We start from the raw sequence: 21,260 nt of genomic DNA, 5'->3' as shown, positions 1-21,260 counted from the left end.
GCAGTAAATTTTCGAATATCACCCCACATTATCTTTTTCTTTTCCACAACCTTTATTGCCTCGAACCCACCCAATCTTCTTTTATACACCGAAAATCTTTATTGCCTCCATACACACCATTAATTACCTACCACATGTTGTGTTTGCTTTTGCATGATAGCGCTAGCTTGCTATTATGGAGAGCCTCAGAAAAGGAGTTTATGCTTCCATGCAAAAGCTGAGCCTGGGTATTGTATGGAGGGAACTGCAAGTGTTCTCCAAGCTGCTGTACAGAGGAAAGAATCAACATCGAAGAGACAAATCCTTCCAGAGACTTCTGCGGGTACCGAGTGTCTTCTCTCATCATCTGTGTGTGAGCTATGCATCAATGCTTAGGTGAGCAAAGACTTGCATAAATATCAAGCTGTGTCCTTGTCCAATCACGTCAAAAAGGTGTGGAAATCTTTGCCTCAAGGGTGAGTGTTAACGAATAATTATGTATTAATTAGGATATAAATTTTTGCACTACAGATCTGAATCTTTGTCAATTGAAGGTACTAAATGCATCAGCCAATTCTCCAATAGACTGACTGAATGTGCACACTCTACAGCACATCTGCTAGAGTTCATTGAGATCACTTTTACGTAAGTTCTCATGCATATAAAGTTAAAATGCAACAAAAGTTTAATTGTTTCTTCCCCTGCAGTGATGTTCACACACGGCTATGTATGAGTCTCTTCATCCCATTCAACTTGCTCATGGTGTCATCACTCAGCCGATTATGGTAACTAAAATAACTCCAGATAATTCCTGCTATTTAATCCATTGACTTTGTCTTATTCATGTCATGCAGGTATTGCCTTCGCTATCACTTGCATGCAATTTCAGTGACTTATTCAATGCTTCAAAACCACCTCCCTGACAACAAACCAGTACGTTCTTTTGTCATTCAATTGGCAATTATGGAATATTACTCTCTAGCTCTCCTCTGTCGTGAGTAGCCTCTCCCACAGGCACAGGCACTACCTCACTGAGCCACTCCCTGCCTCCGCTGAGGATGGCCTGGGAACAGCGCAGGATGAGGAGGGCCTGGGAACAGCTGTGCTGCGAATCAGTTGTGAGTAGTGCCACTATGGTGGTGCTTACTATATCAGCTGATAGTGTGGGTGATTAGTTTAGTGTCTAGAGTAGTGGCATTCATGCACTCCCTTGTGGTTACTCCCTTGATTCAGGTACCAAGATTCCTAGTGAAGTGCAATCTCCTGTAAAAGAAGTTGCGAAGGCATCACCTCCTCCACAGAACATGTACACTGCATGCAGCCTGCTGCCTGCAGTTGCCCATATAAAATCAAAAATTAAAGACTCTCAAGTCGCAGATTTGAATTCAAAAAGGAACCGACGAATTAGAAGACCAAATGCGATAACATGTCTAGTCAAAACTGGGAGAGGATTAGCACCATTGAGAATCAGATGCCCACGGTATCTAAAAACTAAAAGATTTCAGACTTGCTTCAGAGTGAGGCTGGCTTGTGTGAAGAGGTGCAACCCGTGGAGGTACTGTGCAGCTGCTCGTGTTGTCAAGATCCAACCCCTCGTTGCTGGGCCTAATAAGAGTCACCATCAACAACTATTTGACATTGCTGCTGTGCAACCAATGACATCTGATATCAATAACTCTAATGATATCGATAGCATTTTTTCTGTGCTGACAGTATAGTCAAACTGTGCGTGCATTGATAGTTCCTGTGTATAATGGCATGGTGTATTTATCAGGAAGTTTTGTAATGTTATTCATTCATTGCTGCTGTCACTTTATGAATCTCTCTGTTGAATAATGAGTTTTGCTGTGTCTGGCTCTTGGTATGGTGCGTGTGTCAACACTGGTAATGTGACGTCAACCACAACCCTAACCACGGCTTACTCCGAGCATCCAGTAGAGTTCCTTCCAAGACCTAAAGAGAGGCTACATTCAATGGCTGCCCAACAAGAAGAGGCGACTGGGGCACTAAAGACTGTGCAGTACACTTGGCGAGGCCTAAGAATGGTGGGAGAAGCTTCACTATTTGATATGGCAGAGCCAGTCTGGCACCCAGATGAGAAGGTAAGAGCTTGCCTGTAGCTCTAGTGCTTGTTCAGTGTATTTCCCTATACATTTCCTTAACTTCCCTTCTCCATATATTATATGTTGTCTGTTTACGATTAGATTGCATTGTTGTGATTCGTACACATTAAAATTGAAAATATAACATTTGTTTAGTGTATCGTCATGGAGCTCCCCCCCCCCACACACACACACAGAGCCCTGCGTGTGATCAATGCCGGGCCCAGTTCAGCCTCCTCATCAGGAGAGTGAGTGCGTCTAGTTTAGTTCCAGTGTTTCGCTAACAACCACGCCCACTTTGTTGTGTCTGTTATACTGTAGTAATCCTGGAGGCCTAAAATAATATGCAACTGTACTAATCTCTAGCCTTTGTTTCTGGCCATCACTGAATTTGATTGATATTCATATTATTGATTGTGTAGCACCACTGCCGTCGCTGTGGAGACGTTGTGTGTGGAGACTGCTGTGAGAAGAACAGCCTGAGTAGGATGGGCTATGTTGACCCTGTGCTCATCTGCTCAAAGTGTCTGCCTATAGTACGCAGTGAGGAGGAGTTCCTGAGCACACAGGTCAAGCACCTAGTACATGGTGAGCTACTGTAGTATTAGGACAAAATTAAGCCTCCAATAAATGTGATTTGAGCGTACTACTTGAAAGATCTCCTTCCAAGCTATCAAAATAGATTGCCAGAACTTAGTTCAGTGCGTAGTACATTGCATATGCATCACATGTACCTTGTCTAGTGTAGCTGCCATAACCCTTACGAGCAATAGTTGTATTACATTGCAACTCTTCACCCCCCCCTCCCTCCCTCCACACAAGGTGCCCACTTCCACTTGTCAGACACTCCCGACCAGACAGTGGTGTACCATTGCAAGTTGAGCAACGACCATAAGCAGATCGTCATCTCCAATGATCACTTCCCTATCAACATGAAGCACATCCTCGAGGTCAAGACCATCTCAGACGAGGAGCCTGGTGAGTGGGCGGGTGGGTCCAGCTGTTTGACTAGTGAGTGGGTGGTTGGTACTAGTGAGTGGGCGGGTGTGTACATATGCCAATTAAAAGTGATGTATTTTACTTGTCAAAGCCCCCCTCACCCACACATACACACACACGCACCCCACATACACACACACACCCCACACACACACCCAGCTGAAGAGGGTACTCGCAAGAGATCAAGCAGCAGTCAAAAGCACATAGGACTGGAGGTGACCTACAAGGTTGGAGGAGGGGAACACAAGCTTTCCCTAGTGCCCGCCCCCTCTCACTCTAGGAAGCAGGCCACCGAGTGGCTCAGAGCACTCAAGAAGGTCAGGGAATAGTAGCCTCACCACTGTTATGTGTTATGTGTTATGTACACTCATAATTATCCCAAAGTTATTGTGTACTGTAATAATTTAAAAGCTTATTTTCTAAGTAGCTTATACATGTCCACATAGCTACTAAGTACCTGGCTTGGCTATACATGTCCACATAGCTACTAAGTACCTGGCTTGGCTATACATGTCCACATAGCTACTCTTTGTATAATTATACGAGACATAGTGTTTCTGTGAACCATTGACTCTCCCCATTCACCGTTTCCTTGGAGACATGCTTCTGTTCACGATAGCTTTCTTTCTCTACAGGGACTGATTATCCTGCACAAATGAAGCCCAGCTACAGTAGAGTGTCCCTAACCCTGACATTGAATGATTAAACACTTTGCTTGTTACACTTCATTAATTTTGTACGCACAAAGAATATTTTATGTGGAATTATAATAATTGTGAACAATTGATACAAAATAAACACAATAATAACTAGACTAATAGTTTGAGACTATTTGAAAGTCACTTTAGTTGGGGCTAAGTTCTGAGTGGGTGTGGCCCCGTCTGGAGGGGCTCCCCCTATGCCACGCCCCTCTAGGTCAATCCTCCGTATCTCCGTGCCCCAGGTCAGGTTGGAGCCCTTAGTATCAGGATAGAACTTTACTTGGAAGGAGGTAGCAAATTCTGCATGAGGAAACTCGAACATGACTCTAAGATCATTGCGTCTTCCCTTGGGTGTGGGTTTGAAGCCGTTGGTGAGCCAGCTGAAGGTGTACTCAGTGTGGTCACCCTGCTCCCTGCTGCTATCAGGAGTCATCTCATCTCCTCCAATCACCAGACGCCTGTGTGGTGTGTGTGGGAGGTGTGTGTGTGTGGGGGGGGGAGGGAGGTGTGTGTATGTGTGGGGGGGAGGTGTGTGTGTGTGTGTGGGGGAGGTGTGTGTGTACGTGAGAGGTGAATATTATTATTAGAAGTGTTAGAACGAAAGAACGGAATGCTGCTAGCATGACGTATGAATCAGAGCTAGTGTGACTACAAATGACTGTGTAGTAGTTATGCACTGGACAAAGAGCTCTTGGCAGCTGAACAATGTACAACAAGGTAGCTAATGGAGTCAACACCCAGCCAGGCTGGCAGGGACAGTCACACAAAACAAGCTGTTCAGCTATGCAATAGTTAATGTCTATGGAAAGCAAAATACATGAAACAATAACCGTCTACCCCTGGCCCTAGGCCCTAGGTACGTAGTGACATTATAAAGTAAGCACAGTGCTCCCAGCTCCATAGCTACACTCTCCACACACACACACACACACACACACACACACACACACACACACACACACACACACACACACACACACACACACACACACACACACACACACACACACACACACACACACACACACACACACACACACACACACACACACACACACACACACACACACACACACACACACACACACACACACACACACACACACACACACACACACACACACACACACACACACACACACACACACACACACACACACACACACACACACACACATACACCCACACTGAGATAGTTACTCACCCTAGCTTGAGCTCTGGGTTGTTGGGCTTGACAGTGACTGTGAGGTCATACTTTGCATCTGAGCCAATCTTGATGGTCTGGCTGTCCCCAAACCTCTTACCATCTGCCTTCACGTGCAGTCTGCGATCATTGCCTCTATCGAAAGCAGTCAGAGAAATAGAGAATGTGTCAGACATTGCAACAGCTCAGAATGGACGCTCTTCTCAGCTCAAGCTGCAGTTCACAGAGCTAGAGTGTTGAGCTGCCACGCCCATCCTCCAAGCACTAAGACCCTCCCCTTTCCGGTAGATAGCCACGCCCACCATACACAAACTACAAGCCCCTCCCCCCTCGCCACATGGCTTGCTGATTTTCTCACTGTTTATCAAGCAGCAAGAGCTAGCCCAGAGCACATCATATGCGCTCTCTATACTTCTGACATCAGTAGTAGGTGAGCTAGATCACTATGTCATGTCCACATAATGCCAAAACTTTGGTGTGTGTTTTGAGCATGTAAGATAACAGGAGGTGTGACATAGTCTACACATGTAGAGACAAACTGTACGTATGTTTCCCCCTACATACACAACCATAAGGGGATATCGTGTTTCCCCTCATGCTCAGGAATGACGGACCGAAGTGCTCCTGAGTGTAGTCTACAGTTGGAGTGGGTGTATGGTTACCGTGGACACCAGTGTCGTAACAACCTCTACTATACTGCAACTGGTGACATTGTGTATTTTGTAGCTGGAGTTGGTGTTGTGTGTTGCCATGGCGAGGAGAAACGGCAACGATTTTTCCTTGGACATTCTGATGACATCATCAGGTGAGAAATGAATTATTTAACGTCTCCTGAAAGCTACTAAATTATTGTTCATTTGCGATTCAAGAAGTTGAGTTGAGCATAATTATTATTATTATTATTATTAAACGGAGTGGGGGGGGGGGGGGGGGGTCTTTCAACAGCCATAACTTGAGTATCATTGACCCAATGTCAAACATTTTAGGATTTTCTGAAAGCTTAGAAAAATTCCTTTCAAATGATGTGTTTCAATCCAAAATTTCGTCACAGCCCTAATTTGTCATTTTTCGGCCTTGGACCATGGGCTATAATCCATGGTGTGGCTAAATTAGAAAATACTCTCAAATATCAACTTTGATGGTACCATTTGAAAGGTATCTTTCTAAGCTTTCAGAAAACCATAAAAATGTTGACTTTAGATCCACAGAATTCAAGTTATGGCAGCTGAAAGATTCCCAAAATCATTGATTAAAACTTTCGCTGGCGCATTCATCCCACTCGCGGGAGCCTAAAACTTTCGCTGGCGCATTCAGCCCACTCGCGGGAGCCTAAGACTATCGCTGGCGCGTTCAGCCCACTTGCGGGAGCCTAAGACTTTCGCTGGCGCATTCAGCCCACTCGCGGGAGCTTAAACCATGTGCTATAATAATATAGGTATCATTAAAAGCTACCCACTGGTTAATTACGCTGCATAAACTTAATGCATAATTCTTAATTTTGGTATTTTCTTTGCTAATTCCTTCAGTCTAGCGCTCCACCCGGACAAGTCGCTGGTGGCCACTGGGCAGATTGGCAAGGAACCTTTTATCTGCGTTTGGGACCCAGTTACCTTGGAGACGGTCTCGATCCTCCAGGGAGGTCATGAAAGGGGCGTGGCAGCTCTAGGGTTCAGTGCAGACGGAAAGGTACCCTAAATAATGCTCAAAATTAACATTCATAACGAAACTAATATCGCAGCTACTGGCTTCGATTGGCCTTGACAACTACCATACTCTGGTTGTGTGGGACTGGCGTAAGGGGAAGCCCCTCTCATCAACGCGGGGCCACTCTGACAGGATCTTTGATGTCCAGTTTAACCCCTACGTTCCCAACGCTCTGGTGACCTGTGGGGTTAAACACATAAAGTTCTGGTCTCTGTGTGGCAACTCTTTGTCTGGAAAGAAAGGAATTTTCGGGAAAATAGGTAAATTGGACTTGCATGTATGAGCTGTAGCATTGACCCAGTCCCCTATACCCACAGGAGAGCTACAGTCCCAGCTGTGTGCTGTGTTTGCCTCGGAGGAGTGTTGCTTCAGTGGAACACTCAGTGGTGACGTGTACAAGTGGAAAGGCCACATCCTCCAGTCCGTTATCAAGAGGGCACATCTGGTGAGAGTGTGTGTGTGCGTGTGATGTTAGTTGAATCTTACGACCCTTTTCACTTTACTTTAAAATCTGAAACGCTTCACACAGTGTGCATGTACATAGCCCATTGATGCTGTGTAAACTGCAGTGTGGACTGTTGATTGACTTTTGGTGGTTTCTCAGGTTTTTATTTTAATGAACGGTTGTACATTGCTGTTGATACAGTGAAGTCATTGCCATTGCCAGTTTACCTGTTTATAATTATGCTCATTGACTAATATCTCTTATGCTCATTGACTAATATCTCTTATGCTCATTGGCTAATATCTCTTACATGTATGCTCATTGACTAATATCTCTTATGCTCATTGACTAATATCTCTTATGCTCATTGACTAATATCTCTTATGCTCATTGACTAATATCTCTTATGCTCATTGACTAATATCTCTTATGCTCATTGACTAATATCTCTTCTGCTCATTGGCTAATATCTCTTACATGTATGCTCATTGACTAATATCTCTTATGCTCATTGACTAATATCTCTTATGCTCATTGACTAATATCTCTTATGCTCATTGACTAATATCTCTTATGCTCATTGACTAATATCTCTTATGCTCATTGACTAATATCTCTTATGCTCATTGACTAATATCTCTTCTGCTCATTGGCTAATATCTCTTACATGTATGCTCATTGACTAATATCTCTTATGCTCATTGACTAATATCTCTTATGCTCATTGACTAATATCTCTTATGCTCATTGACTAATATCTCTTATGCTCATTGACTAATATCTCTTATGCTCATTGACTAATATCTCTTATGCTCATTGGCTAATATCTCTTATGCTCATTGACTAATATCTCTTATGCTCATTGACTAATATCTCTTATGCTCATTGACTAATATCTCTTATGCTCCCCCCCACACACCCCCCACACACACACACTAGGGGTCAATCTACTCGCTGCACTCAAGTGAGGACGGCTTTGCCTCGGGGTCAAAGGACGGGACTGTGAAACTGTGGGATAAAGAATTCAAGATAATCACTCAATTAGATCTTACCGGGAGCCCACCTGGATACAAGGGTGAGTGGTGTATACATCACAGTACTTAGTGGCTCTTTAAATAGAGTTCTGATGGTCCAATTATAGCGATTGATTTTCTGAAATCTTAGAAGGAGCTCTATAAAATTACATGATCAGCCCTATGGTATTGATTTAGCTGAAATTAGGGCAAAAATGATATTTGACTTATTGTCTATGGCTGCACGCACTACTTGATTGATCACATGACTTGTAGGTCTGGTGGTCCGCAGTGTGTGTTGGGGAGGGGAGCGTGTGCTGGCTGGCACTAGAGACAGTGAGGTGTACGAGGTGACTGTGGGAGACCGCTCCAAACCACGCCTCATCACAGGGGGTCACTCGGAGGGGGAGCTGTGGGCACTCGCCAGTCATCCATCACAAGACCTGTTCGCTACTGGTAGTGACGACAAGACAATCAGGTACGTCTTGCTCATAATTATTGATAGTTCTCAAGGAAGTTTTGACACTATTGTCTTCTTATAGAGTATGGCGAGTGTCTGACCACGCCCTCCTGTCCCAGTGCCACGCCCCCCACCCAGTCCGCTCGCTGGCCTACTCTCCTGATGGAGGTCACCTGGCAGCTGGCATGCAAGATGGGGGATTCTCTGTATTTAATGCAAGGTAATTCAAGGAATTCCCACACACACACACACACCCACGCCCACATACACTACGTACACACACACACACACACAGTGACCTCTCCCAGCTAACGCACATCAAGCGACGTAAAGAGGTGCTTCATGAGATGAAGTATTCCCCAGATGGTCAATACCTGGCTGTGGGCTCCAATGACAACTTTGTTGATGTGTATGCAGTGGCCTCAGGCTATAAGCACGTTGGTGTGTGCTCAGGGAGCTCTAGCTTCATCACTCATCTTGACTGGGCAGTGGACTCGAAACACCTCCTCACCAACTCTGGAGCTTCAGAGAAACTCTATTACCAAATACCCAGTGAGTGTGTATGTGGTTGGCATCCTAGAAGTGTGCTGGTGGTTGGTTGGCATCCTAGAAGTGTGCTGGTACTGTCACTAGCTACATATGCAATATACAGACCTCTAGACATTAGTAAGCTCGATTTAGGCACTATAAAATGTCTGTGTTGAATTAAGGATTGAGGATTGCCACCACTTTTTGAAAATCCACTGAAATGTGCAATATCTGTATAATTTATATCGTACGTGTATTAGATCTTAATGTTTTATTATGAGATTGTCTATTGTCAGGTGGTAAACGTGTGACTTCTAAAGAGGAGATTCTTGGTATCCACTGGTCATCATGGACGGGGGTGCTGGGTACAGAGGTCAATGGGGTGTGGCCTAAATACACTCAAGTTAACGACATCAATGCCACCCACGCATCATTTGAGTACCAAGCCATCGTCACGGGCGATGATTTTGGTCTCGTGAAACTGTTCAGATTCCCGTGCATCAAGAAAGGTATGTGGAGAAATTGCAATATTAATATATTTTTAATGCTCTAGTTTTTAATATGCATGTACTTCCTATACTGTAGGTGCAAAGTTCAAGAAATATATTGGCCATTCTGCTCATGTGACCAATGTCCGATTCACTCACAACACAAGTCATGTGATATCAGTAGGCGGGGCAGATCATGCCATATTCCTGTGGCAGCTCATTCTTCCTGGAGGGGGTGTGGTCAATGACGAGGACGATAGTCTAGCAGCCCAAGGGTCAGAGGTCGATGAGGGGAGTGACTCGGAGCTATCTGATGTTGCATCTCTGGATAGTGATCTAGAGAGAGAAGGGGAGCAGACGTATGAGAGGTAGGTGTCATGTGACATTGCCGTGTGGTCATGTGATATACCCATTTTTGCAGAGCTGTACACAAGGAGGATATTCAACTGATAAAGAAGGCAGCAAAGAAGGAGACGATTGCCGCAAAGGGGCGTGGCATCAAGGCGGGAGCGGAGGGACGTAAGAGTGGTCCCCCAGAGAACAGCCTCTCCCTCTCATTCGTGCATGGGTATGTTGTACACATTAATGCAGGCGTGGGTATCTTTCAGAGCCTGTAATTTGTGTTCAGATTGGAAGCTAATTGATAGCTCTCAGAATCACCTCCTCTCCAATGGTGTGCTTACTTGTGTGTCCAATGGTGTTCTTACATGTGTGTTGTCTCTTCTCTGCAGCTATCGTGGTTATGACTGTCGTAACAACCTCTTCTACACAAGCTCAGGGGAGGTGGTCTATCACGTAGCGGCAGTGGGTGTGGTCTACAATCGTACCGCCCACTCACAACGATTCTACACTGGACACACTGACGATATCCTCTGTCTCGCACTCCACCCCTCCCAGGTACAAAGGTCATCTCCTCCACTCTAGTTCATATATACATGTATCGTATATAGTGGGTTATTTTCGTTAGGCTCCTGTTTTTCTATGCTGACAATTTTCATGTTTAGAGCATTAAAAATGACATCACTATTCTGATCTGTATGAACTCTGACCTGTATGAACATTTAGAATTTAGAATACGTAATATTGAAGTAGGTATTACACCGACAATAATGTTTCGCTATTGTAATATTGTACTCCCCTTTACAGGACTTGATAGCCACAGGACAGGTTGGACGTGACCCCACCATCCACGTGTGGGATCCTGTCTCCATGGAAACACTCTCGATCCTCCAGGGCGCCCACGAAAGGGGCGTGACTTGCGTGGCTTTCTCAACGGACGGGAAACGCTTGGCAACCGTCGGCCTTGACAACGACCATTCTATCGTAGTGTGGAATTGGAAGAAAGGAGAGAAACTAGCGACAACAAGGGGACATAAAGATAAGATTTTTATGATTTCCTGGGACCCTTTCTCGGCCGATAAATTGGTAACTGTAGGGGTTAAACACTTGAAGTTTTGGTGTATGGTTGGAGGCGGCTTCACGTCCAAACGTGGCGTTTTTGGCAAGAAAGGTACCCAAACGACGATGCTGTGTGTCGACTTTGGTACGGTGAGTGGTCAGACCTTCACTGGTGGTGCTGATGGACGCGTGTACCATTGGGAGGGGAGTGGTCTCAGTAGGAGCGTGGAGGGACACAAGGGACCTGTGTTTGCATTGCAGAGAGTGGAGAAGGTGAGTGGGTGCATAATCCCCTGTAGCGTTAAATAGAGCATCTTTGAACGGCCATAACTTTAGTTCCGTTGGTCTAAATTTATAATTTTTTGGAAGCTTAGAGAGAGACCATTCAGATGAGTGTTAAAATAAAAAGTCTATTTTTGGGCCTGTTTTTTACAAAATAATACCATGGTCTTTTTCGGAAAATGAGAAATTTTGGCCTGTTCCAAATTTTAAGATTTGAGCATACCATCTGAATGACCTCCTTCTAAGCTTTCAGGAAAACATAAAATCATTGAATATGGACTATCAGAACTCTAGTTACAGAGCCAACTACAAACCGAACGGAATGCGTTAAATAGAGCAGCTTTGATGTTGAGCATTCCTCCCCTCAGGGTTTTATCTCCGGGGGTAAGGACGGTGTGGTGGCGCTGTGGGACGAGGCATTCACTCATATCCTCAAGACCTACTCTCTCCACTCCTCCTCTCTGAGCGGGGAGGGACAACTGTACAAGGACCTACCTCCTATAAGAGCACTCTCACTCGGACATGGCAAGATACTCGTGGGCACTAAGAACAGTGAGGTGTTGGAGATTGACCGCAGTGGTCCAATACATCTCCTGGTACAGGTACGCAGGTCATGTGACTATTAATTAATATTTATTGGAAATAATTTTTAATAATTATGATATGCCTCGAGGCGTAGCCACATGAGAAATGCATGGCTGACTCAACGGTTGCAATATGACGAAAACTAACAGCTTCTATACGCTTCTAGTTATTACAGTATTGATGCTCTAATGCCATGACTGTATACAGGGTCATATGGAGGGTGAGGCATGGGGACTGGCCGCCCACCCTCGTGAGGACACGTGTGCAAGTGTGAGTGATGATGGAACTGTGCGTGTGTGGCAATTATCAGACAACAAGATGACAGCCATTAGAGATCTTGAGAGACCAGCTCGCTCCGTAGGCTATTCGTACGATGGCACCTCATTGGCAGTGGGTATGAAGGACGGTGAGGGAGTCTCCTGCGTTGATTATTATGTTGCTATAGTAACCACCCCCTCCAGGCGGCTGTGTGGTGTTGAGTGCTGATAATATGGAGACCATCGTGTCCTTCCATCATCGCAAGGAAGAGATCTCTGATGTCAAGTTCTCTCCTAGTAAGCAATGATTGCGTATGATTTGATTCTTCTATAGCAACTTAAAACTGGAAATGGTTTTAAATAATCCCATAGCAGTACCAGAAATATACAAATTTGTTTCAATAAGTGAATGACTGTTCTTGTGCACGTCAGATGGCAAGTTCCTGGCTGTGGCCTCACATGATAACTTTGTGGACATCTACAGCACCACTGGCAAGAAGAGGGTCGGTATATGCAAGGGAGCATCATCGTACATCACACACATTGACTGGGACACACGAGGTGAGAGGTCGTACACACCCACACACACTGCCCACACACCACACACACACACCACCCACACCACACACACAGGCAAGTTACTCCAGGTGAACACAGGGGACGGGGAGGTCCTCTATTATGAGGCTCCTCGCGGGAAACAACAGTTCATATCTCACGATGATGCTGAGGAGTTGGAGTGGTCTTCATGGACCTGTGTCCTTGGACCCTCATGTAAAGGGGTGTGGCCTGCGTATACGGACATCACTGACGTCAATGCTGCATGTGTGTCACATGACACTCAAGTGGTTGCCACGGGAGACGACTTTGGCTATGTGAAGTTGTACAAGTACCCATCAATTGTAAGTAATGCTTATTTTTTTGCTTATTTTTATGAATTTTTAATTAGGAGAAGCATGCTAAGTGCAGACAGTATGTTGGGCATTCTGCTCATGTGACAAATGTACGATGGTCACATGACGATTGCTCTCTCATCTCATTGGGCGGAGCTGATACAAGTCTCATGGTGTGGAAGTATAGCGGAGGATCACATGACCAAGCATCCGACCAATCACAAGGCTCGCTGCCAACATCCATGTATCTCAGCGAAGACTCGGATACTGATTCTGAGGAGGAAGGTAAAAACGAAAATAATAATTTTTTTGAAATTATTTTTTGCATTCAAATAATTATATGATGTTGCTATGGTAACTGGCCCCACCCACCCTCCAGGAGGTTACGACAGTGACCTGGAGAGAGAGAGAAATATTGACTACAGCTCTAAGACATATGCACAGTCAACACGTGATCCTACACTGATCAAGCCTCATCAGAGTGTAGCGGAGGGAGGTGTGGCTAAGAAGAGAGGCGTGGTCAGTCGCTCTGTGACTGCTACTCCGAGGGTGGTCACACAAGACAAGGCTCCTAAAGTCACTGTGAGTACCTACAGTTCATCATAAGTTAAGTACATGCGTAAAACAGTGGATTCTCCAGACCTCTTTTGTTCTAGTGATTGATTTTCTGCTTAGACATAATTATACGCATGTACTCCTCCCCCCCTCACAGAACCTTTCCCTGGACTATGTGTTTGGGTATCGTGGATTTGACACTCGTCAGAACGTGTGCGTGGGTCCGGATGGAGGCGTGGTGTTTCATGCTGCCGGGGTGGGTGTGGTCTACAACACTCTCACACGAGCGCAGTCATTCTATTTGGAGCACACTGATGACATCCTTTGTCTGAGCATGTGCAGAAACAACAAGATGGCGCACATCGTGGCAACAGGTCGGACATTGCATCTATACGTACGTACATGTCCTATAGTGGGAATATGGTGTTAGAATGTTGCCAATAACTACTGGCCATTATCATAATGAAGTGGCACCTGTGTGAAACAATGCTGCCTAAACTACCACCACATTGCTGGGCCTAAACTACCACCCACCACATTGCTGGGGCCTAAACTACCACCCACCACACACAGTGGCTTTACTGGGACCTAAACTACATGTACCACCACATTGCTGGGGCCTAAACTACCACCCACCACACACAGTGGCTTTGCTGGGGCCTAAACTACCACCCACCACACACAGTGGCTTTGCTGGGACCTAAACTACCACCCACCACACACAGTGGCTTTGCTGGGGCCTAAACTACCACCCACCACACACAGTGGCTTTGCTGGGACCTAAACTACCACCCACCACACACAGTGGCTTTGCTGGGACCTAAACTACCACCCACCACACACAGTGGTTTTACTGGGACCTAAACTACCACACACCACACACAGTGGCTTTACTGGGACCTAAACTACATGTACCACCACATTGCTGGGCCTCAAGTGGTCCATACATATACAAGGTCATGCATTGTCTCAATTCAGCACACACACAGATTTTCCTCTTTTATGTAGTAAACTACATGTAGGCCAAAGTCCTGTGAAAATTAGTTTATACTGCCTTCATACTCTCCATGCAGGTCAGATAGGTCGCTCTGCTCCAGTGCACGTGTGGGACTCACACTCCAAGCAGACCCTATCAGTACTCCAGGGGGCACATGGAGTGGGCGTGGCTGGAGTGGACTTCAGCTCCAATGGGAAGCTCTTGTTGACTGTTGGTCTTGATCCTGACCACACCCTCACTGTGTGGAGGTGGAGCGAGGGTACGCCCCCACACACTAATAACACTATGCCCATTGGTTCATTGCTGCTAGGATTTGGTCATTTCTACAAATATATTTTGCTAGTTAAGTACCTCCCTCCCACCCCACACACACACACACACACACACACACACACACACACACACACACACACACACACACACACAGGTACGAAGGTGGCACAGGTAGCGGGTCACCATCACCGCGTGTGGGCGAGGTTCCGTCCTGACTCTAATACCAAGTTTGTCAGTTGTGGAGTCAAGCATGTCAAGTTCTGGACACTAGCTGGAACTCAGTTGATCGGCAAGAAAGGGAGTATCCCTAAATCAATGGATGTGGCCACCATCAAGACCATGCTCTCCATAGCCTTCGGACCAGTGAGCTAGTGTATAAGTATAGTCTCCAGATATTGTATATACACGTCAGTGCAGTGTGTGTGCAAGAGCTGCTCCGGTATTGACAGTGTGTGTGTGTGTGGCCTGGGTCCCTTGGGAGTGCTCTCCATGCTTGATTAAATCTCTTGCCTTTTTCCGAATACCTGGTTGCTGTATTTGAGCATGTTTGTGTATACAGCTGCTCTCATCACTGACAGTACTTTATACAGCTGCTCTCATCACTGACAGTACTTTATACAGCTGCTCTCATCACTGACAGTACTTTATTGGATAACACTCGATTAGTGTCTCCTAATATGTTGCGCATGACTGGTCATACAAGTGTGCAGTGTGTGGATTAAGTTAGCGCTGTTACCGTGGGAAACAGCCTCTTGTTTACGCTGTGAAAACAGTTATTATTTATGAATGGCTTGTAATTATTGTCTTCCTTATTCAATTATTCTCGTCCTGGTTACTGACAACAAAATTATCCCCTGCACATGGTTATTGCATTAGAGCAGTGATACTGTTATGTCATTACCGCTAACCCCCCACACACACACACCACACCACCCACACACACCACACACACACACACACACACACACACACACACACACACACACACACACACACACACACACACACACCACACTACCCACACACACACACACACACACACACACACACACACACCACACACACACACACACACACACCACACACACACACACAGGATGACGTGACGTTCACTGGGGCTGTGAATGGTGATGTGTGGGTGTGGCAGGGGGTGGGGCTATCTCGAGTGGTGTCAGGTGCTCACACTGGCCCTGTGTTCGCCATGTTCACTACACTAGAGGACGGGCTGGTCGTCTCAGCCGGCAAAGAGAGAAGGTATAGTTACTGTGATATAATTATAATGAATTTTGACTTATTGTTACTTGTGTCCAGTGATGAGGGTGGTGTCAAGTTGTGGGACGTGGATATGAACCGATCGCGAACCTTCCCCCTCGGGTCTAAAGGGGGCGTGGTCAGGGCTGTATTCAGGTCAAAGGTCAGTGGTTTAACCCTATAGCCATGTCCCTTACGATGCTACTTACAGTATACTCAATAGCTACTTCAACATAATTATAATCAATGAGTCTGCTAAATACTTCATTTTCATATACCTATAGCGGGTAATTTCTCCTTTTCAAAATATTTGTGGTTCAGCAATATTAAGACATTTTGTGGGTATATTTTTGTGGTAGCTGCCTGCACTGTAGGTAAAGGTAGGCAAGGTCGCTTCATTCGTGGGTAAAATAGTCGTGGTCAGACCTTCAACTACGAAAACCACGAATATTTTTCCCCACAAAAATTACCCTCTTTTCAGCAAAATACCTCGTGCTGTGTTCTAGTTGTAGACATGCTGTTCTGAAGCTCTCTATTCTGAAATAGCTAAAGGTATGCAATGAATATCATTAATTTGCAAACCACAAAATAATTAATAAGAGGTTCAGTTGTTGTTCTGTATAAAAGGCCCTGCTTGGCATTGACATTATACAATCTACTATCTTGAATGGACAACCTCGGGAAGTCCAAATACACTGAACACAACACCAAACTCATGCACCAAAGTTATGGGGAAATAAGAACAAACACACTTGAAGTTTGGAAATTGGTAATGTGTAACCTCCTTCTTGATCTTCAGGGCAAGATGATCGTGGGTACCCAGTGTGGTAGGCTGCTGGAGGTTGAGGAGAAGAGTGGAGCTGTGCAGGTATGAGTGTGGGGGTGGTGTGCAGGTTAGAGTGTGGGGTGGTGTGGGTGTCAGAGGAGGTCCACACAGTACCTTATGCAACAATGACTTTTACGTTGAATGCACGTGACCAAGCCTAAGGAGGTACTTGTGTGGTACCTCCTCTGGTGTGGTGTGGTGGTTGCATACACTTGGGATGTGACAGCATGAGATAGCCTGCAGCATTGTAGCAAGGGAGCATTGTAGCAAGGGACACAGCTGCTGGAGATGTGACAGCATGAGATAGCCTGCAGCATTGTAGCAAGGGACACAGCTGCTGGAGATGTGACAGCATGAGATAGCTAGCATTGTAGCAAGGGAGCATTGTAGCAAGGGACGCAGCTGCTGGGGCAGCACTTACTGCTTCATGCTATGTGGGGGGGGGGTACTTTAAACAAATTTCCTCTATTCACATTTCCGAGAAGAATGCATCTATATAGCCTTCAGCAATTCCCCTTCCTTGTACGAATACCACATGTTCTGTTCTTGAATGTGGCTGCCTTAATATCATTTATAATGTCTCCTGTAAAGTGTGCAGAATAGTGCTACTGTACACAATGACCTCTGACCCCTCCGTCCACACAGGTTCTGACCGAGGGTCACGCTGAGGGGGAGTTGTGGGGGTTGGACGTGCATCCCTCCACCCACTCGTTTGTGACAGCCTCTAACGACAAGACTGTGCGTACATGGGACCTCAACACAAAGGTACACACACACACACCCACACACACACCCACCCACACACACACACACACACACCCGCCCCCACACACACACACTACACTCTAGTCTCTTACTCTGATACTCTACCATTCACATACTTGCGCATTAATTATATACAAAGTGATCATAAATTCCATTTTCTATTCTCAAGTCACCGCTAGCACACGTAGTCAGTGCATTCTCTACATGAGTGTGTTACATGTAGCTATCTCCCTCATGTTGTTAGCAATACCAGCTGATCAATAACATCCTCACACACACACTCTGTACTTCACTGTTGTCTGTCCGGAATGTGGTAGTTACAAATCTCTCTCAGTTGTGTTTATTACCATCGCTATAGTAACATACTATGTGCCCATATATGGTCTGCCAGCTCGAGTGATCCTGTTACACTTGCTATTTCCTTAACAACGTAATCAAACATGTTTATACATAATTGTTATAATTATTATGCGTCTACAAGCAAGTTTTGTAATATTTCTGTGCTCTCAATTACATCATAAAAATATTTTTGTTGACTGACTGTGATTGCTCTGTCCTAGGCTCAGCTAGCGTGTGTGGATATGGGCGTGGCTGTCCGCTCGGCTGATTACTCTCCTGATGGGGAGAGAGTGGTGATAGGACAGACCAATGGAGAGTTTGCTGTACTGCTAGCAGGGGATCTGTGTACTCTGGGAAAGAAGAGGGACCGCAAGGGCGTCATTCAGGTCGTCAGGTGAGTGGGCGGGTGTGTGTGTGTGTGTGTGGGCGGTCAGGTGTGTGTGTGTGTGTGTGTGTGGCTATCTATCCATTCTACAGTATTTCACTTCCATTCTAAGTGTAGTCAGCGCACATGAAGTACGCACATGAAGAAGTACTACAATGAATGGATTGGTTAGTGTTCACTTACACTGTCTAGTCTGAACTGATTTCATTATCAACTGCTGTATTGTTGCTAAGTGATGTCGGAGCTTGCTGACTTGCATAAACAATATCATCATTCCAACTCCCACACACACACCTCTCACACTCTTCACACATGCCCACGCAGGTACTCTCCGGACGGGACCTGTATAGCGGTGGGTTCTGATGATGCTTGTGTGGACGTGTACTCTAGTGAACGATTGGAGAGGGTGGGCTACTGCAGGGGAATCCCCTCCTCTGTCACACACATTGACTGGTCACATGACAGCAAGTACCTTCAGGTGATCTCATCATGATGTCATACCACATGTACTGTATAGCGGGTTATATTTGGTGTTTATTTTTGTATTTTTCAACCGAAAATAAAGCTACGAACTTTTTCTGGCACAATAGGTTCAACGTCACTATATCTATATCCTAGCTGAGCTGTACAAATATTAAAAATACGTAGAGGAAAATTAGAACCAACGAAATTACCCGCTATACGGTATGTTGTTAATTCCATTGCAAGGAATGACAATAGCTACAGTTTCAATTGTCGGACAATGTACCTGATTATAGCAGAACACTGGTTTCTGTTGAATATTCCATTACTCACCACGGAGACCAAACTATGTGTTCATTCATGTGCAGTAGGTATGTACCGTAAGATCATTGTTAGCCCCTTAACTGTGTACACTAGTATTAGTGAAAGATCCCTGTGTACACTGGTATTAGTGAAAGATCCCTGTGTACACTGGTATTAGTGAAAGATCCCTGTGTACACTGGTATTAGTGAAAGATCCCTGTGTACACTGGTAACACATGTAGTCAGTCATTTCCTGAATGTTGTGTATGTCAGCTAGCTGGTGAACCTTGAACCCACACAACATGTTAATAACAGCCGTCACCAGATGACTCAAGGTACAGGAATTAGCTTAAGGATGTTATAGAGCCTCTTGAACGGCCATAACTTTAGTTCCGTTGGTCCAATAACGTTGATTTTATGATTTTCTGAAAGCTTAGAGAGAGGCCATTCAAATGATGTAGAGCCAACTCGTACTTTCAAAGCCTACACCTGTATCGTGTGCTGATTGTTTGTGTTTCTCTTTGTTGCCTCCAGGTGAGCACGGAGTCGTATGAAAAGCTAGTGTTCCAAGTGTCCAACGGTAAGAGCATCACTGACCCCTCGGCTCTGGACAAGATCGTGTGGAGCTCCTGGACAAGGTGGGGGGTCCGAGTCATCAGGGGGTAGAGGTGGGGGTCTGGGTCATCGGGGATATACTATCCTGCATATACAGTGTCCTTACCCCCCCCCTAGTGTGCTGGGTGAGGAGGTGGTGGGGATCTGGCCCAAGAATGCTGACAAAGGTGACGTCAACACTGCCCATCTCAGCTCCTCAGGCAATGCTGTTGCCACTGGCGACGATTTCGGCTGTGTCAAATTATTTGATGGATTTCCACTTTCTGAGAAGTTTGTAAGTTCAGTAATGTAACAAGCATACCGCTCTGCGTAGTCAGGTTGAGGTTAGCATACCTGTGTGTGGAGGGTTGGGAGACACTTCCATACTGATGCGTAGTATCAACAAGTGTGGATACTGAGAAGGAAGTTGTTTGCCTATTGAAAACTGTTGAGAAGAATGTTATTTTTTCCTGAGGGCGTAATTATTGTAATTGCATATTAAATTTTGGTTTGCTATGTGTGTTTTGCGTTTTTCACCCTCTGAGAGATTGCTTTTATAAAGTCTACTTTCAAATCACTGATGTTTTGATAGCAGCTTTAATTATCAGTCAGAGTGATGTCTGCACCATTCTGCATTGACTGACATGGCTTCTCTTTACCTCCGTAGTCAAGGACCTCTGTCTGAAGTTTAATATACAATGTACATGAATGGCAAATTACAATTACTATTTTCACGTACTCTATGGTCTACTCAGAATGTGTGTACTTAATGTTCTGTTTCTGCAGGCTCCTTGCAAGAAGTTCTATGGCCACTCTGATCGTGTGACCTCGGTGAGGTTCCTCCATGATGATAGCCACCTCCTGTCAGCTGGTGGGGATGACTCTTGGTGAGTGGGCATGTATAAGGGGGTGTGGCTAGTACATGGGACGCCTCTCAGTGCCCATGGGTGTAGCTAGCATAGTGTGTGTGTGTGTGTGTGTGTGGTCAGTTGTCCTTCATTAACTGCTTAACTGCCTGGTTAACCAGCAAACACATTCCCCTAGCTGTTGTCTCACTGGTATGAACACTGCACCCATCGTTGACTTGTACTCATCTATCCCTACAGTGTGTTTGTGTGGAAGTGTCACTCGGATTCCTAGGATGAACATCACATGACTGTACATACGTGATATAGTGAACTATTGACAATCAGAGATATAGTTTTGTTTGATTCAAATTGGTCGTAGAAGTTTATAATTTAACATTGCCTCTAATTACTGTTTCCCTTTGTAATACTTGTGCTGAATTACAACAATTGACCTGTAAACCTTTACATGATTCTGTTTGTCAGTTTGTCTTGCAATTTTTATGTCTCGGCACGCATGAGCAAGCGAGGTAGATGGTATAGTAGATGGTCCAGTGTACATGTGTATTATTGCTGTAACTGCTCGACGATTGCAAGTACAAACAAGGTTTGTTATAGCAGGCTTCTAGC

General features: G+C 45.2%; 4 protein-coding genes across 4 annotated transcripts; 3 read left to right on the top strand and 1 right to left on the bottom strand.

Annotated features, from left to right (window-relative positions):
- The first annotated feature begins 119 nt into the window (after positions 1-119).
- Positions 120-1,799, top strand: LOC135349384 (uncharacterized). Its single transcript, XM_064547913.1, has 7 exons — positions 120-322; positions 376-455; positions 511-624; positions 687-764; positions 834-912; positions 962-1,097; positions 1,213-1,799. Exons 1-7 carry the CDS (start codon positions 176-178, stop codon positions 1,695-1,697), a joined length of 1,119 nt encoding a protein of 372 aa, XP_064403983.1. The 5' UTR covers positions 120-175; the 3' UTR covers positions 1,698-1,799.
- Positions 1,769-3,863, top strand: LOC135349385 (zinc finger FYVE domain-containing protein 21-like). Its single transcript, XM_064547914.1, has 6 exons — positions 1,769-2,081; positions 2,279-2,329; positions 2,504-2,669; positions 2,904-3,059; positions 3,240-3,397; positions 3,716-3,863. The coding sequence occupies exons 1-6, from the start codon at positions 1,815-1,817 to the stop codon at positions 3,737-3,739; spliced, it is 822 nt and encodes a 273-aa protein (XP_064403984.1). The 5' UTR covers positions 1,769-1,814; the 3' UTR covers positions 3,740-3,863.
- Positions 3,788-5,252, bottom strand: LOC135349386 (uncharacterized). The gene is made up of 2 exons (XM_064547916.1): positions 4,986-5,252; positions 3,788-4,239 (listed from the first exon to the last, which is right to left on the bottom strand). The coding sequence occupies exons 1-2, from the start codon at positions 5,159-5,161 to the stop codon at positions 3,909-3,911; spliced, it is 507 nt and encodes a 168-aa protein (XP_064403986.1). The 5' UTR covers positions 5,162-5,252; the 3' UTR covers positions 3,788-3,908.
- Positions 5,253-5,294: 42 nt separating this feature from the next.
- On the top strand, positions 5,295-21,120 carry LOC135348458 (echinoderm microtubule-associated protein-like 6). The gene is made up of 34 exons (XM_064546676.1): positions 5,295-5,415; positions 5,589-5,790; positions 6,512-6,671; positions 6,724-6,949; positions 7,007-7,134; positions 8,074-8,209; positions 8,424-8,625; positions 8,690-8,827; positions 8,903-9,159; positions 9,432-9,644; positions 9,721-9,991; positions 10,045-10,191; positions 10,355-10,520; positions 10,770-11,294; positions 11,672-11,905; positions 12,096-12,294; positions 12,350-12,442; positions 12,578-12,706; positions 12,779-13,044; positions 13,092-13,320; positions 13,415-13,617; positions 13,748-13,964; positions 14,664-14,846; positions 15,015-15,223; positions 15,957-16,114; positions 16,172-16,274; positions 16,911-16,979; positions 17,583-17,702; positions 18,263-18,435; positions 18,751-18,904; positions 19,726-19,829; positions 19,924-20,080; positions 20,572-20,672; positions 20,892-21,120. Exons 2-34 carry the CDS (start codon positions 5,591-5,593, stop codon positions 20,923-20,925), a joined length of 5,904 nt encoding a protein of 1,967 aa, XP_064402746.1. The 5' UTR covers positions 5,295-5,415; positions 5,589-5,590; the 3' UTR covers positions 20,926-21,120.
- The last annotated feature ends 140 nt before the right edge of the window (positions 21,121-21,260 follow it).

The sequence above is a fragment of the Halichondria panicea genome, chromosome 15 (genome assembly GCF_963675165.1).
Source record: "Halichondria panicea chromosome 15, odHalPani1.1, whole genome shotgun sequence".
Lineage (NCBI taxonomy): Eukaryota > Metazoa > Porifera > Demospongiae > Suberitida > Halichondriidae > Halichondria > Halichondria panicea.
This window is presented reverse-complemented; position numbering and strand designations above follow the sequence as displayed.

What these genes read in the sequence shown, in the direction of transcription:
- LOC135349384 (XM_064547913.1), top strand. Translation starts at nt 176, where the DNA reads ATGGAGAGCCTCAGAAAAGGAGTTTATGCTTCCATGCAAAAGCTGAGC. An exon ending in TGGAAATCTTTGCCTCAAGG is followed by an intron (nt 456 to 510) that starts GTGAGTGTTAAC and finishes TTTGCACTACAG; the next exon opens with ATCTGAATCTTTGTCAATTG. An exon ending in AGCTGTGCTGCGAATCAGTT is followed by an intron (nt 1,098 to 1,212) that starts GTGAGTAGTGCC and finishes CCCTTGATTCAG; the next exon opens with GTACCAAGATTCCTAGTGAA.
- LOC135349385 (XM_064547914.1), top strand. Translation starts at nt 1,815, where the DNA reads ATGAGTTTTGCTGTGTCTGGCTCTTGGTATGGTGCGTGTGTCAACACT. An exon ending in TCTGGCACCCAGATGAGAAG is followed by an intron (nt 2,082 to 2,278) that starts GTAAGAGCTTGC and finishes ACACACACACAG; the next exon opens with AGCCCTGCGTGTGATCAATG. An exon ending in GGCTCAGAGCACTCAAGAAG is followed by an intron (nt 3,398 to 3,715) that starts GTCAGGGAATAG and finishes CTTTCTCTACAG; the next exon opens with GGACTGATTATCCTGCACAA.
- LOC135349386 (XM_064547916.1), bottom strand. Translation starts at nt 5,161, where the DNA reads ATGTCTGACACATTCTCTATTTCTCTGACTGCTTTCGATAGAGGCAAT. An exon ending in AACCCAGAGCTCAAGCTAGG is followed by an intron (nt 4,240 to 4,985) that starts GTGAGTAACTAT and finishes CACACCACACAG; the next exon opens with GCGTCTGGTGATTGGAGGAG.
- LOC135348458 (XM_064546676.1), top strand. Translation starts at nt 5,591, where the DNA reads ATGACGGACCGAAGTGCTCCTGAGTGTAGTCTACAGTTGGAGTGGGTG. An exon ending in AGTGACGACAAGACAATCAG is followed by an intron (nt 8,626 to 8,689) that starts GTACGTCTTGCT and finishes GTCTTCTTATAG; the next exon opens with AGTATGGCGAGTGTCTGACC. An exon ending in GGGCTGTATTCAGGTCAAAG is followed by an intron (nt 16,275 to 16,910) that starts GTCAGTGGTTTA and finishes CTTGATCTTCAG; the next exon opens with GGCAAGATGATCGTGGGTAC.